An 11,009-nucleotide genomic window follows, 5' to 3' on the forward strand; every position below is an offset into this window, starting at 1 on the left:
CTGCATAAAATGGCTTGGGGACGTTGGACGAGTTGCAAGTTTTATAAATGGGTTTGAACTGACTTTTTTTCTGCTCTGCTTGACCCCGCCATCAAGGCACAGCACAGACAGGATTTCTTGCTGCGTCACGCCCCGCATCAGGTGAAAGCCTGGGCTTTTCTTGTCATACTGAGTCACATCAGCAATATACAATTTGGTCGTTATGAGTCAACATAGAATTCGGTGACTTTTTTTTTACTGTTGCTCAGAATATTGAGATGTGTTCAGGATTCTTGACTTTTAGCTTTTCGCTTTTGTCGTGTATGCCTGGCGAGAAGTAAACTGAGGACGTGCATGTTATAGGTTTGGCTTCGGAAGAATTCAAACATATACATCTTGAGGATGCTATGCTGGTTAACCTTGGAGTAATGTAGTTCATGTTCCTTCAGCTAGGACTGGAATAGTAGATCGAATTGTACTTGACTGGCTGTTTGCATGTGAGATTGGATACTTGTCGGTGTACCCCGGTCTGCATATTCTCCATACCGCAAGTCTGCCCCATTCTCGACAACAACCTACGGACAGAAGTTAGGTATGTAACTTGAGAACCGTTCTTTTGATTAAAAGGTTCGATGACCTGGGAGCAGTTGAAGAGCAACCCAACAGAAATGCCTTGACAATATCGTGTCCCAGAGTTCTTGCCTGTCAGTTTGGGCTTGCCAACGGTGAAGAATTGAAGGTTACTAACACCAGTGGCTACCTACCTGAGATGCATACCGCCTTAGCCTGGCAACATAGGCTACGCAAGGTATAGAATCCTCTTCCGAGATTCGTATGCGATTCATGGATTCAAAGCCATGGGAAGCATGGGGTGTCGGATGAAACCATGGGAGTGTTGCAGGCAGCCTAGCTGTCGCAATGCACATGCAACAAGTGTAGCTCTCCCAATGAGGCAAAGTGAAACCGAACCCATGGTCATTACGAAGGCCAACCAAGAGTTGACGTGTCGCATCGACATGCGCCTCTACTGTGCTGTAGTTGGGGTAGCTTGTCAGCGGTACACCGTGGCTTCGCAGCCTTGTTCAGCCATTCGGCATCCAATCCGCATGATCCGAGTCTAATCGCGACTTATCAACCTCGACGCGACAAGTCAAGCTGTTGCTCTTAGCGAGAGGCGTCTAACCGTGCTGGAGCAGCCAACGCGCCCAGGACTAGAACCAGAGTCCCTTGCCGTGTCTAACAACATGCAAACACAATTCGGTACAATTTAATACTGAGAAAACCCTGTTTGAAACTGATTCCCATACAGAGTCAGTGACGAACTCAATATCTCACCCAGCCAAGGCGAACTCCGAGATCCTAGTCGCCCCTTGGCCCGCGCCGCGTGCTTAGTGCGTGCATTATCAGCGTGCCTGAGGCTGCGTATCAGCACTTACGTCATGTAACCGGTACCGGCTGGATGTCTGACTTGACAAGCCGCAACCGCCGAGATGCTGTGAGACAATGACTTGGAGGACTGGATAGACAGAACGATGCTCTCATCTACAGAGACGAACAAGTCGACTAATAGCTTCCAGGCCCGGAGAACAAGGCCCGTAGAGGTGTGCGCGCAATCGACGATTCATCAAGGTCACAGCACCAGCCTCAGATAGCGCACTCGAGTCACGTTATCAGCAGAGTGGGTCCTGAGTTGTCCGCTTTCCCCACTCGGGTAACAGTCCTGCCTGGAATGGCCCCTGCCGCTAGGGAAGCATAGCCGCTGCGCGGGGTGATTGGGTCACCTGCAGGTTGCTCTGGTGTCTCAGACTGTCGGAGCTTGCCCATGTTATTATGCTCGTTCCTCTCGCTCGCTCTTCCAACCTCTTTCATCTTTCAACATCTCCATCATCTATCTCATCACCATAACTCCCTCCGCCGGTCATCGTCATCATCAAACAGGGTCTCGTGTCACTGAGTCCATCCCCCAAAACAAACCATGCGTTTGTCCACCTCCGCCCTCGTCCTGGGCGCTGCGTCGTCGGCCGTCGCCTTCGACCAGAAGGTCCTCGGCGACCTGAAGAAGCCCGCCATTGATCTCGATCTGAGCTCATGGTTGAACTTTGGTGAGGAGATCACTGCCGAGGCCAAGGCCGTCTGGGAGGAGGTCTCTATGCTCGCTCCCGACGCTGTCGAGGCCTTCAAGAAGCAGGTTATCGGCACCAAGCCCAAGAAGGCCAACCGCCGCCCCGACAACCACTGGGATCACGTCGTCAAGGGCGCCGATGTCCAGTCCATCTGGGTTGACAAGAACAACGAGAAGCACCGCAAGGTTGGCGGAAGACTCGACAACTACAACCTCCGTGCCAAGAAGGTCGACCCTTCCAAGCTCGGTGTTGACAAGGTCAAGCAGTACAGTGGTTACCTCGATGACGAGGAGCAGGACAAGCACCTCTTCTACTGTAAGCTTTCAAATAGCCCAATCACACGTGAATCTCGCGCTAACTTTTCCAAGGGTTCTTCGAGTCGCGCAATGACCCCGAAAACGACCCTGTCGTCCTCTGGCTCAACGGCGGCCCCGGCTGCTCATCGCTGACCGGTCTCTTCCTCGAGCTCGGCCCTGCCTCCATCAACAAGAAGATTGAGATTGTCAACAACCCTTGGTCTTGGAACAACAACGCTTCCGTCATCTTCCTTGACCAGCCCGTCAACGTCGGTTACTCGTACAGTGGCGGCTCCGTGAGCAACACTGTTGCCGCCGGCAAGGACATTTATGCCCTTCTTACCCTTTTCTTCCACCAGTTCCCTGAGTATGCTAAGCAGGACTTCCACATTGCTGGAGAGTCTTATGCCGGTCACTACATCCCTGTCTTTGCCAACGAGATTCTCTCCCACGAGGACCGCAACATCAACCTGAAGAGTGTTCTGATTGGCAACGGTCTCACCGATGGCTACACCCAGTACGAATACTACCGCCCCATGGCCTGTGGCGAGGGTGGCTACCCCTCTGTCCTCAGCGAGAGCGAGTGCCAGTCCATGGACAACGCTCTCCCTCGCTGCCAGTCTCTGATCAAGGGCTGCTACGAGTCCGGCAGCGCCTGGTCTTGCGTGCCTGCCAGCATCTACTGCAACAACGCCATGATGGGTCCCTACCAGCGAACTGGCCGCAACGTCTATGATATCCGAGGCAACTGTGAGGATAGCTCCAACCTGTGCTACTCTGGTCTGGGCTACATCGCCGAGTACCTCAACCGCCAGGACGTTCAGGATGCTCTCGGTGCCGAGGTCAGCAGCTACGACAGCTGCAACATGGACATCAACCGAAACTTCCTCTTTGCTGGTGACTGGATGCAGCCTTACCACCAGGTCGTCCCCAACCTGCTTGAGAAGATCCCCGTTCTGATCTACGCTGGTGATGCCGACTTCATCTGCAACTGGCTGGGCAACCAGGCCTGGACCAACAAGCTCGAGTGGCCCGGTCACAAGGACTTCAAGAACGCCGACATCAAGAACCTTAAGGTCGAGGGCAAGGAGTACGGCAAGATCAAGACGAGCGGCAACTTTACCTTTATGCAGATCTACGGCGCCGGCCACATGGTCCCCATGGACCAGCCTGAGGCGTCTTCTGACTTCTTCAACCGCTGGCTCGGCGGAGAGTGGTTCTAAACTGGACCCGAGTTGTTGGGAAGTTTTAACTTAATACTTGAGTGATTAGATGTACACTGCGCGAGAGATTGCTAGGGCATGATTTGGATTACACGCGAGAAGTGGGCATTCGGTATTCGCAACGGCGGCTATTTGGCCGATTATCAGATACAGACATGAATTTAACACGCACATTATGAAACGACATATTGGAGACATCACCCATTATTTTGATGAGATTGAAGCCATTGCATGCCATTGCTTGACAGAATCCTTGACTGAAGCATGTGTACGGATGATGTAGGGAGCGGCCGAAACGGAATCGGAGTGTAAGAGTAGAAGCCGTTTCGAAGTCCGACGGTGGTTCAGGTCTCCACTCTCGGCCGAGCGGCGGCATGTGGAGGTGAAGACAAGGTGGAAGGAAGGTAAGATGCACTGAATATGACCTGTTTTTCTGTGAGTGATGCCAAAATGGTAAAAGGCGGCTACACGAGTAAGAAAGTTGGGCTCGAAAATGAGGATTTTTGGTCCTGAGTGGGCAATTCGTGCCAGAAGCTGAATTGAGTGAGGGCTTTCCCGTTTAGGAAGGAAGCTACCGTGCCGAGGGACGACGGGAGGTGGGTGGTGGATGGGCGGGATGCCGGTAAGGCAAGGTACTGTAGACCTCTGGTTGTCAAACACCACACCTTGTTCAGGCCCAGGTCGCGTGGGCTTTGCTGTGCCTTGTGCGGGTAACTTGGTACGTGTTGGATAAAGACGTCCCATCGGATGGATCAGATCCACTAGGTGCGAAACTGGCTGGGGCAGGGTGCAGGCCCGGGACTGGATCTTGGGAGGCGGAGGAGGCGCCGGGAAGAGGAGAAGATGCGCGGCCGAGAGGCAATGGGCAAGGAATTGTAGATTTGTTGAGGATCTTTGGGAGGGGAGGGGAGGGGCCGGTGAGAGCCGCGGCTCGGCGGAGAGACAGAGAAAAAGTCCTGACCTTTTTTGCGAGCGCAGAACGTTACAGAAGCATCCCTCCATTGTCTAAGAGAAGCGAGGAACGTGAGATCTGGGTAAAAAAAAAAAGGGGACAGGGCCGCCTTGCGAGACGCATGTGATTCTAGCTAGGTAATGATGGAGGTGAGGCAGGGATTGCATTGACGTTGGAACAAACTACAGATCACGCACACTCACACTCACAGCTACGAAGAACCAGAGTAAGTAAAGTTGCACCACGAAGCTCGCCATTATCAATCAGAGCGTGATGCGGCTGACGTCTGGTCTGAGCGCTGCGATTACGGCACATACACAATCAGCACATGCGCGTGGAACATTGCATTCTTGTTCTTTGTGTTTCTATTGTGATAGTCTCAGTTGTCGTCGACAACACTTTTTTCTGTGTCTACCGGATTCACACGACTACCGAGAAACGAGACAAGTTTCTTTCTAGTCGAGGTCCACAACGGACATTGCATTAGCGCCTCCCCAACAAAAAATGGCTGCGAGATGCCATGCTGTGTGTGTGCGCGCCTCTGTTTGGCCGCCGGACGGACAGACGCACACCTTGTTCACAGATTTGGGGCGCATCCCCGTGTGCGGTGCCCGCGAGGTCCCGGTCGATATCCAGCACCTTTCGGGGCGGGACCAGGACGGTGCGGAGCAGGTACATATTTTGGTGAGGGTATACAGAGAGGCAAGTAAAAGACACCGGTGTCGGAGTGGACAGAAGAAAGAGAACCCCCAATATCAATCAGTAGACATCAGATCAAGAACCAATTAATCGACCTTCTGGAAAATCAGTTGACGTCCTTCAGAGCTGAAGCTGAGTGCGAGCCGCGGTTCAATGGTAGCCCTCCAGGGTCCCCTTGCCTTGCCTGCGAACCCCACACACCCACAATCATCACCACCACGGAGCTCCGTCTTGTGCCACGCACCAATATCAGGCACGTCGTAGATATTCCATGAATGTTATGATATTGTCGAGAAACATAACAGAGAGTGAAAAGGAGTTTCGTACTGGTAAATGTGGCACAGCATAGTGTTTACAAGCGTCTTATCAACTTGAAAACGAGGAATAGATAAAGACTCCCCAACCTGTTTGCCATCATGACGACTACACTACAAAACCAGGCATGAGACAATTTATCCCAGCTGATCCAGATCTTTTTACCCCACGCCTTCCGTCACTCACTCACTCGTTCCTACGTCCGTATCCGTACAGCTCAGACAAGTTGACAGGCAGGCGTTTTATCCCCTCTAAAAACCACGGCTTTGATAGGCCCAATGGAGCCAGGCAAGCACCGCCGGAGCACCCTGGGTACCTCCTACCTCTTGGCTTGCCTTGTGCGCGGCCAGCAGCGGGTGCAAGGCGACACCGGCAGGTGCGAGCTTTGCCCATGTTCTTTTTTCTTTGCCCGGGGCCTCTAACAAGGTCCCTTTTTCCTTTTCCTAGACCCTTCCATTCCCACCCCCCGGCTCTTGAGCAGGGGTTCTTCAAAAAAGAGGCCTTCTTTCTTTGATCTTTAAAAGAAGAAAATCGGCCTCGTCTTCTTGTCCTCGACTTTCCTCGTCGAACTTGTTCTCATCCCTCGTCTTCTCTTGCCTCGAGTGTCACGGACCCTTTGTCGTTGTTTGCGACTTCTCTACTTTGGGTCTTGTTATAACCAAACCACCTCTTTTACTTCTCTTTTCCTCATCCTCGTCACCTACACTTCACGTTCCGCCGACAACGTTACCCCACGAGTTGGCTATTAGGACGTTGAAGGAACATATCCTCAACACGTCTCAACATTTCAGAGACTCAACGGGTGTGACATCATCTTGGTCACGACGCATAGTCGTCCTAGAAAAGCCACAGGCCTTGAACAGCTTGGCTACCTCTCCTGAAGGCATTGCCTATTAGGAGCTGTTAAGCAGTCCAACGACATCAATTGACGACTAGACGGCCGAATTTATTACTCTCGCCTACCAAAATCACCAGAACCACATCAGCCGTCACCATGGCCGAGTATCTTCACCTGATCGGCTCGGCGCCCGACTCCAGCCTCTTCAGCTTTCCTCCCACAAATGCGCCGGCCCCAATCCCTCCTGTCGACGTTGCCACATCCATCCTGCGCCCATTCAACATCCCTGGGCACATCTACACAGCTGCTCTCGACGCCAAGGTCCCCTTGACCATTGCTACCCTCTACGCTGTCACTGTCAAGAGCCTCAACATCTACAACAAGTCTCACGGCAAGAAGGCCTGGGCAATCAGCAAGACCGGTCCCTTCCGCGTCTTTGTCGTCCTCCACAACATCTTTCTCGCCGTCTACTCGGCATGGACTTTCTGGGGTATGCTCGGTGGTATGAGGAGGAGCATTCTGAACCCAACCGGTCCTCAGGGTCTTGCCGGCACCGCTGACAGCTTCTGCCGCCTTCACGGCTCTCAAGGTCTCGGAAACTCTGTTTACTACAACGAGACCTCGAGCACATTTGTTACTATTTCTGAGCATGCCCCCATTGTCAATGGCCTTCCCAGTGGCACAGAGGCGGGCCGTCTCTGGAACGAGGGCTTGGCTTACTATGGCTGGATCTTCTACCTCAGCAAGTTCTACGAGGTCCTTGACACCTTCATCATCCTTGCCAAGGGAAAGCTTAGCTCTACTCTGCAGACCTACCACCACGCCGGTGCTATGATGTGCATGTGGGCTGGCATGCGCTACATGTCTGCTCCCATCTGGATGTTTGTCCTGGTTAACTCGTTCATTCACTCTCTGATGGTACGTTGTCTCTCGCAATGCTCAAACTCATAAACTAACTTGGTTCCAGTACTTCTACTACACTCTGACTGCTTTCTCGATTCGGGTTCCTACCCCCATCAAGCGCACTCTCACCTCGATGCAAATTACTCAGTTCCTTGTTGGCGCCTCTTACGCCATGGCTCACTCCTTCGTCTCTTACACGGTTCCCATCACCATCACTCGCACGCAGACACACGGCGATGCGGCTACTGCTACTTCATCCGACTCGACTCTCGAGACTGTTGCTGCTAGCGCCATTGAGTCACTTAGGCAATTTATCTGGGGAGCTGCTGAGGCTGCTGGCGGTGAGCCCGTCGTCTCCCAAGCTGCCGGTGCCCACAGCACCGTGACCACCGAGACTCGGTATATCACTCAGCCTTGCGTCACCACGACCGGCGAGACCTTTGCCATCTGGCTCAATGTGTTGTACCTCGCCCCCCTGACGTATCTTTTCGTCAGCTTTTTCATTGCCAGCTATGTCAAGCGCAGCAACGCTGCAGGCAAGATCTCTCGAAAGGGTGCTGCCCCTGATGTTAATGCCAACGTCGCCCTCGCCGAGAAGGCTGGCTGGGATGCTGCCAAGGGCCTCGAGAAGGAGATCTACAATGGCGAGAGCATGGTCAACGGCTCTTCTGATGAGGCCTCGCGGGCTTCAACTCCCAAGAAGTCCAATGGCAAGTCTCGAAGAAAGGCTTAAAGGTGCTATCTACAGGATAGCGAGTAAGCCATGATGGAACGCGGTAAAAGAATATGACGGGCTTGGAATGCCCTTTTGGATGGACACGACGTGCTCTCTTGGCCTGTTTTCCTAGCGTATAGACGGAAAAAGCGTGGATGTTTGTGTGTTTATTTATGAGCGTTATAGGATTTATGGTGAAAAGAGAGATGAGAAGAGAAGAGAGAAAGGCGTTATATCACATGTCCACCGGTTTCCTCTTATATATAGATCTCCAATCCTTGGACCAATCTCACATGGAAAGACTTGCTCCATATTGCCATGCCCTGAACAACTACACCCGGCTCATGTAGACTAGGTTCTGCTATATGTCTGAAACTCTATGGAATGTGCTTGAGAATGGGTAAATGTTTAACCAAGAAGGTGATGCTGCCTCAGGGCATGGATGTCGGTTATCCCCAGAACTACCCTTTTCCTTATCATTCACGTCACAAAACACATGCTGGGAATGAACCAAGTTTAGGGAATGTTATGATTAACTACTAGTCGTAACGACAAAGTCCAGCCGAAAGAGGCCAATTGACCATCTAGATTCATCAACATCGTCAATTCCCTCCAAAGTGTGTGTGCCACGCGTGGCATGCATGCAAATCGGTATCCTATCCTCGCTCATCTATAACTGCTGCTTGTGCAGACCCTTGCCTTTGACGCCATCCAGAAAAAAACAAATCATTAACTATGTGACTATGCAAAGTCAGGCATTCACTCTTGCTCGCAAGAGGACCAATCGCCAACAAGGAGGCTCATGCATGGCCTAAGGCTCGGAAATAGAATTCCAGGAACAAAAACCGCAAAAGAGCAGGTCGGGTGACCGTGCTTTCCAAGACGCCTCGCTTTGAATAATAACAATTAAAAAAAAGGGCAACGGAGCAGAAACAGGGACGCGCCAGAGGAACCAAGGCTCAAAGAACGGCCGACGGGCCGTCCCCAGGCACTCAGGGGTGGTTGTGTGTGGGGTGATTGGGAGACCACCCAAAGGGCGGGCGGTAGGATGGGGTGATTGGCGGGTTCTGACTGGGAACTGAGTCGCTCGTCGTTTGATTTCTATCAATCTATCGTCGTTCTGTCATGGCTTCGTGAAGCTGACGGGCTTCGGGTATCTCATTCTGCCATTTGGGGCAGGGGTGGTGGTAATGTTAGGGTAGTGGGTGAACGTGGTGCGATCGAGTATGATCGGAGGCTTTGTAGACCGCAGTCCAGCCAAGGACACTCCATCCCTCGATGGCCAGCCGTTCCGTAATTGTGTGTCGGGGTTGCGAGTTCTTAGAAGGTGCTCCAGTTCCAATCCCTAGGTACACTGGCAGCAACCTCAGGTCCTCGGGGAAGCCCGGAGGCATCACCCTGTCCGCCAGCGGCAATGGGAGTGGACTTGACGGGGTTGGGGGCATCCGAAGAAGCGGCGCTGGAAGCTCGGCTGCTGTTACGGCTGTACCAGTTCTTAAACTCCTCGAAGCAGTGACGACAGGTACGGGAAAGGGGGGCCCGAGGGTTGAACTGAGCGTCCTGGTCGAGAGGAGCAGCAAAGGTTGAGTGGAAGTCGCAGAAGATGTTGCCACACTTTCGGCAGTGGTGGCGGCGAGTAAAGTAGCTGAAGGTGCGCTTGCAAGTCGGATCGTCGCAGACGGAGGATTGAGAGTCGGGCTGAAGGGCACATGTTAGCCCAGTCCGGGCACGAAATCGGAATTGAAGCAAGTGATGGGCGTCCGGGGAAGTGAGACAAAGGCCTTGTGTCGCACAAGACGGGAACGTTGAATTCACTTGAGACAGTGGCGCCTCAAGGGGGATGCTGTGCGAGGGATGCCGCGTAACAAGTCGCGGGTGGTTGAACTCACCTTCCAGTGTTTCCGGCTGGGCAGAGCCGTAACCTCGGGGAACATTTCGAGATCGAAGTCGCCGTCGAGGCTGCTTCGGGTGCTGTCGCCGGTAGAGACGCGGGAAAGTCGGTTGTTGAAAACAGACATGCCAGGGAGGTTCATGATGCTGCTGTTGGTGCGTCGCAATGTGGTGTCGGACTCGGTGCTCGAAGCGGAAGCGGCATCATCCATAGACTTGTTCTGAGCTTTCTTGGAAGGGAACAGGTTGGGACGGAGAGCTGCAGGCATGTACATGGGGCGGACTTGACGCGCTTGTTGATAAGCTCTCGGCGAGGCGGGGTTTGAAGAAATGGAGTCGGGGCTTGTAGATTCGTGCGTGTTGATGGGCGAAATCTGAGGGCCGACTGAGATTTGATACGACTGGTTGTGCTGAGAGCGCTGCTGAGGGAAGAAATGACGGGATTGCTGGTCGCCCGGGATAGTGGGCATGATGAGGTCGGCGGCCATTATGGCGGTTGATGTCGAGGATCGAATACGTAAGGTGTAGTGTCGGCTTGTGATGGTAGATGTTGTATCGACGATGGTGTGGTTGGTCGCAGTAGACAGACAAGGAAACAAGATGCTGTTTGGGGGGAGGCTCTGTTATTGTAGGTCGTCCAGAGGAACGGGTGAGGTCGGTACGGTAAGCAGGTAGGGGTGGGGAGACGAGTGGCGGATAGAGGGGATATATGATGAGCCTTTCTTTGATGGATGGCAGATGTACTGCGTAGGTACTCTGTGTACTGTGGCTCGAGCAGAGGGTGAGGGAAGAATGAAGGGCGGGCCAAGCCAGAGTTTAAACCAAACCAACCAAGGAGGGAGCAGATCTTGGGCGCGGGCGTCGCCGTCGCGTGGGAGGGATGGGGGGGAGGGATGCGCCGGAGCTGGGAATGGAGATGGGATGGGGATGGAGACCGGGGGTGGATGGTACGTACCTCGACTCCGTCTGCAAGTATTCCGGAGAGTCGCAGCAGAACTGACTGGGGATCCTAATTTTTAGCGCGAGACCGGGATGTGCCCTCTTGGATGGAGGCGGTGGAGAGGGACCCATCCCAT

The 11,009-nt window shown here is 53.2% G+C and overlaps 3 protein-coding genes across 3 annotated transcripts; 2 read left to right on the top strand and 1 right to left on the bottom strand.

Annotated features, from left to right (window-relative positions):
* Positions 1–1,858: 1,858 nt before the first annotated feature.
* Positions 1,859–3,807, top strand: NECHADRAFT_100110 (uncharacterized protein). Its single transcript, XM_003051700.1, has 2 exons — positions 1,859–2,417; positions 2,471–3,807. The coding sequence occupies exons 1-2, from the start codon at positions 1,955–1,957 to the stop codon at positions 3,619–3,621; spliced, it is 1,614 nt and encodes a 537-aa protein (XP_003051746.1). The 5' UTR covers positions 1,859–1,954; the 3' UTR covers positions 3,622–3,807.
* A 2,774-nt stretch (positions 3,808–6,581) lies between these two features.
* NECHADRAFT_100111 (uncharacterized protein) lies at positions 6,582–8,432 on the top strand (the record flags this gene model as incomplete). The annotated part of the gene is made up of 2 exons (XM_003051701.1): positions 6,582–7,343; positions 7,393–8,432. The coding sequence occupies 2 exons, from the start codon at positions 6,582–6,584 to the stop codon at positions 8,059–8,061; spliced, it is 1,431 nt and encodes a 476-aa protein (XP_003051747.1). The 3' UTR covers positions 8,062–8,432.
* Positions 8,433–9,363: 931 nt separating this feature from the next.
* NECHADRAFT_100112 (uncharacterized protein) lies at positions 9,364–10,645 on the bottom strand (the record flags this gene model as incomplete). Its single annotated transcript, XM_003052146.1, has 2 exons — positions 9,933–10,645; positions 9,364–9,741 (listed from the first exon to the last, which is right to left on the bottom strand). Exons 1-2 carry the CDS (start codon positions 10,419–10,421, stop codon positions 9,364–9,366), a joined length of 867 nt encoding a protein of 288 aa, XP_003052192.1. The 5' UTR covers positions 10,422–10,645.
* Between the last annotated feature and the right edge of the window lie 364 nt (positions 10,646–11,009).

Source organism: Fusarium vanettenii (assembly GCF_000151355.1).
Source record: "Fusarium vanettenii 77-13-4 chromosome 4 genomic scaffold NECHAsca_3_chr4_2_0, whole genome shotgun sequence".
NCBI classification, from domain to species: Eukaryota; Fungi; Ascomycota; class Sordariomycetes; order Hypocreales; family Nectriaceae; genus Fusarium; species Fusarium vanettenii.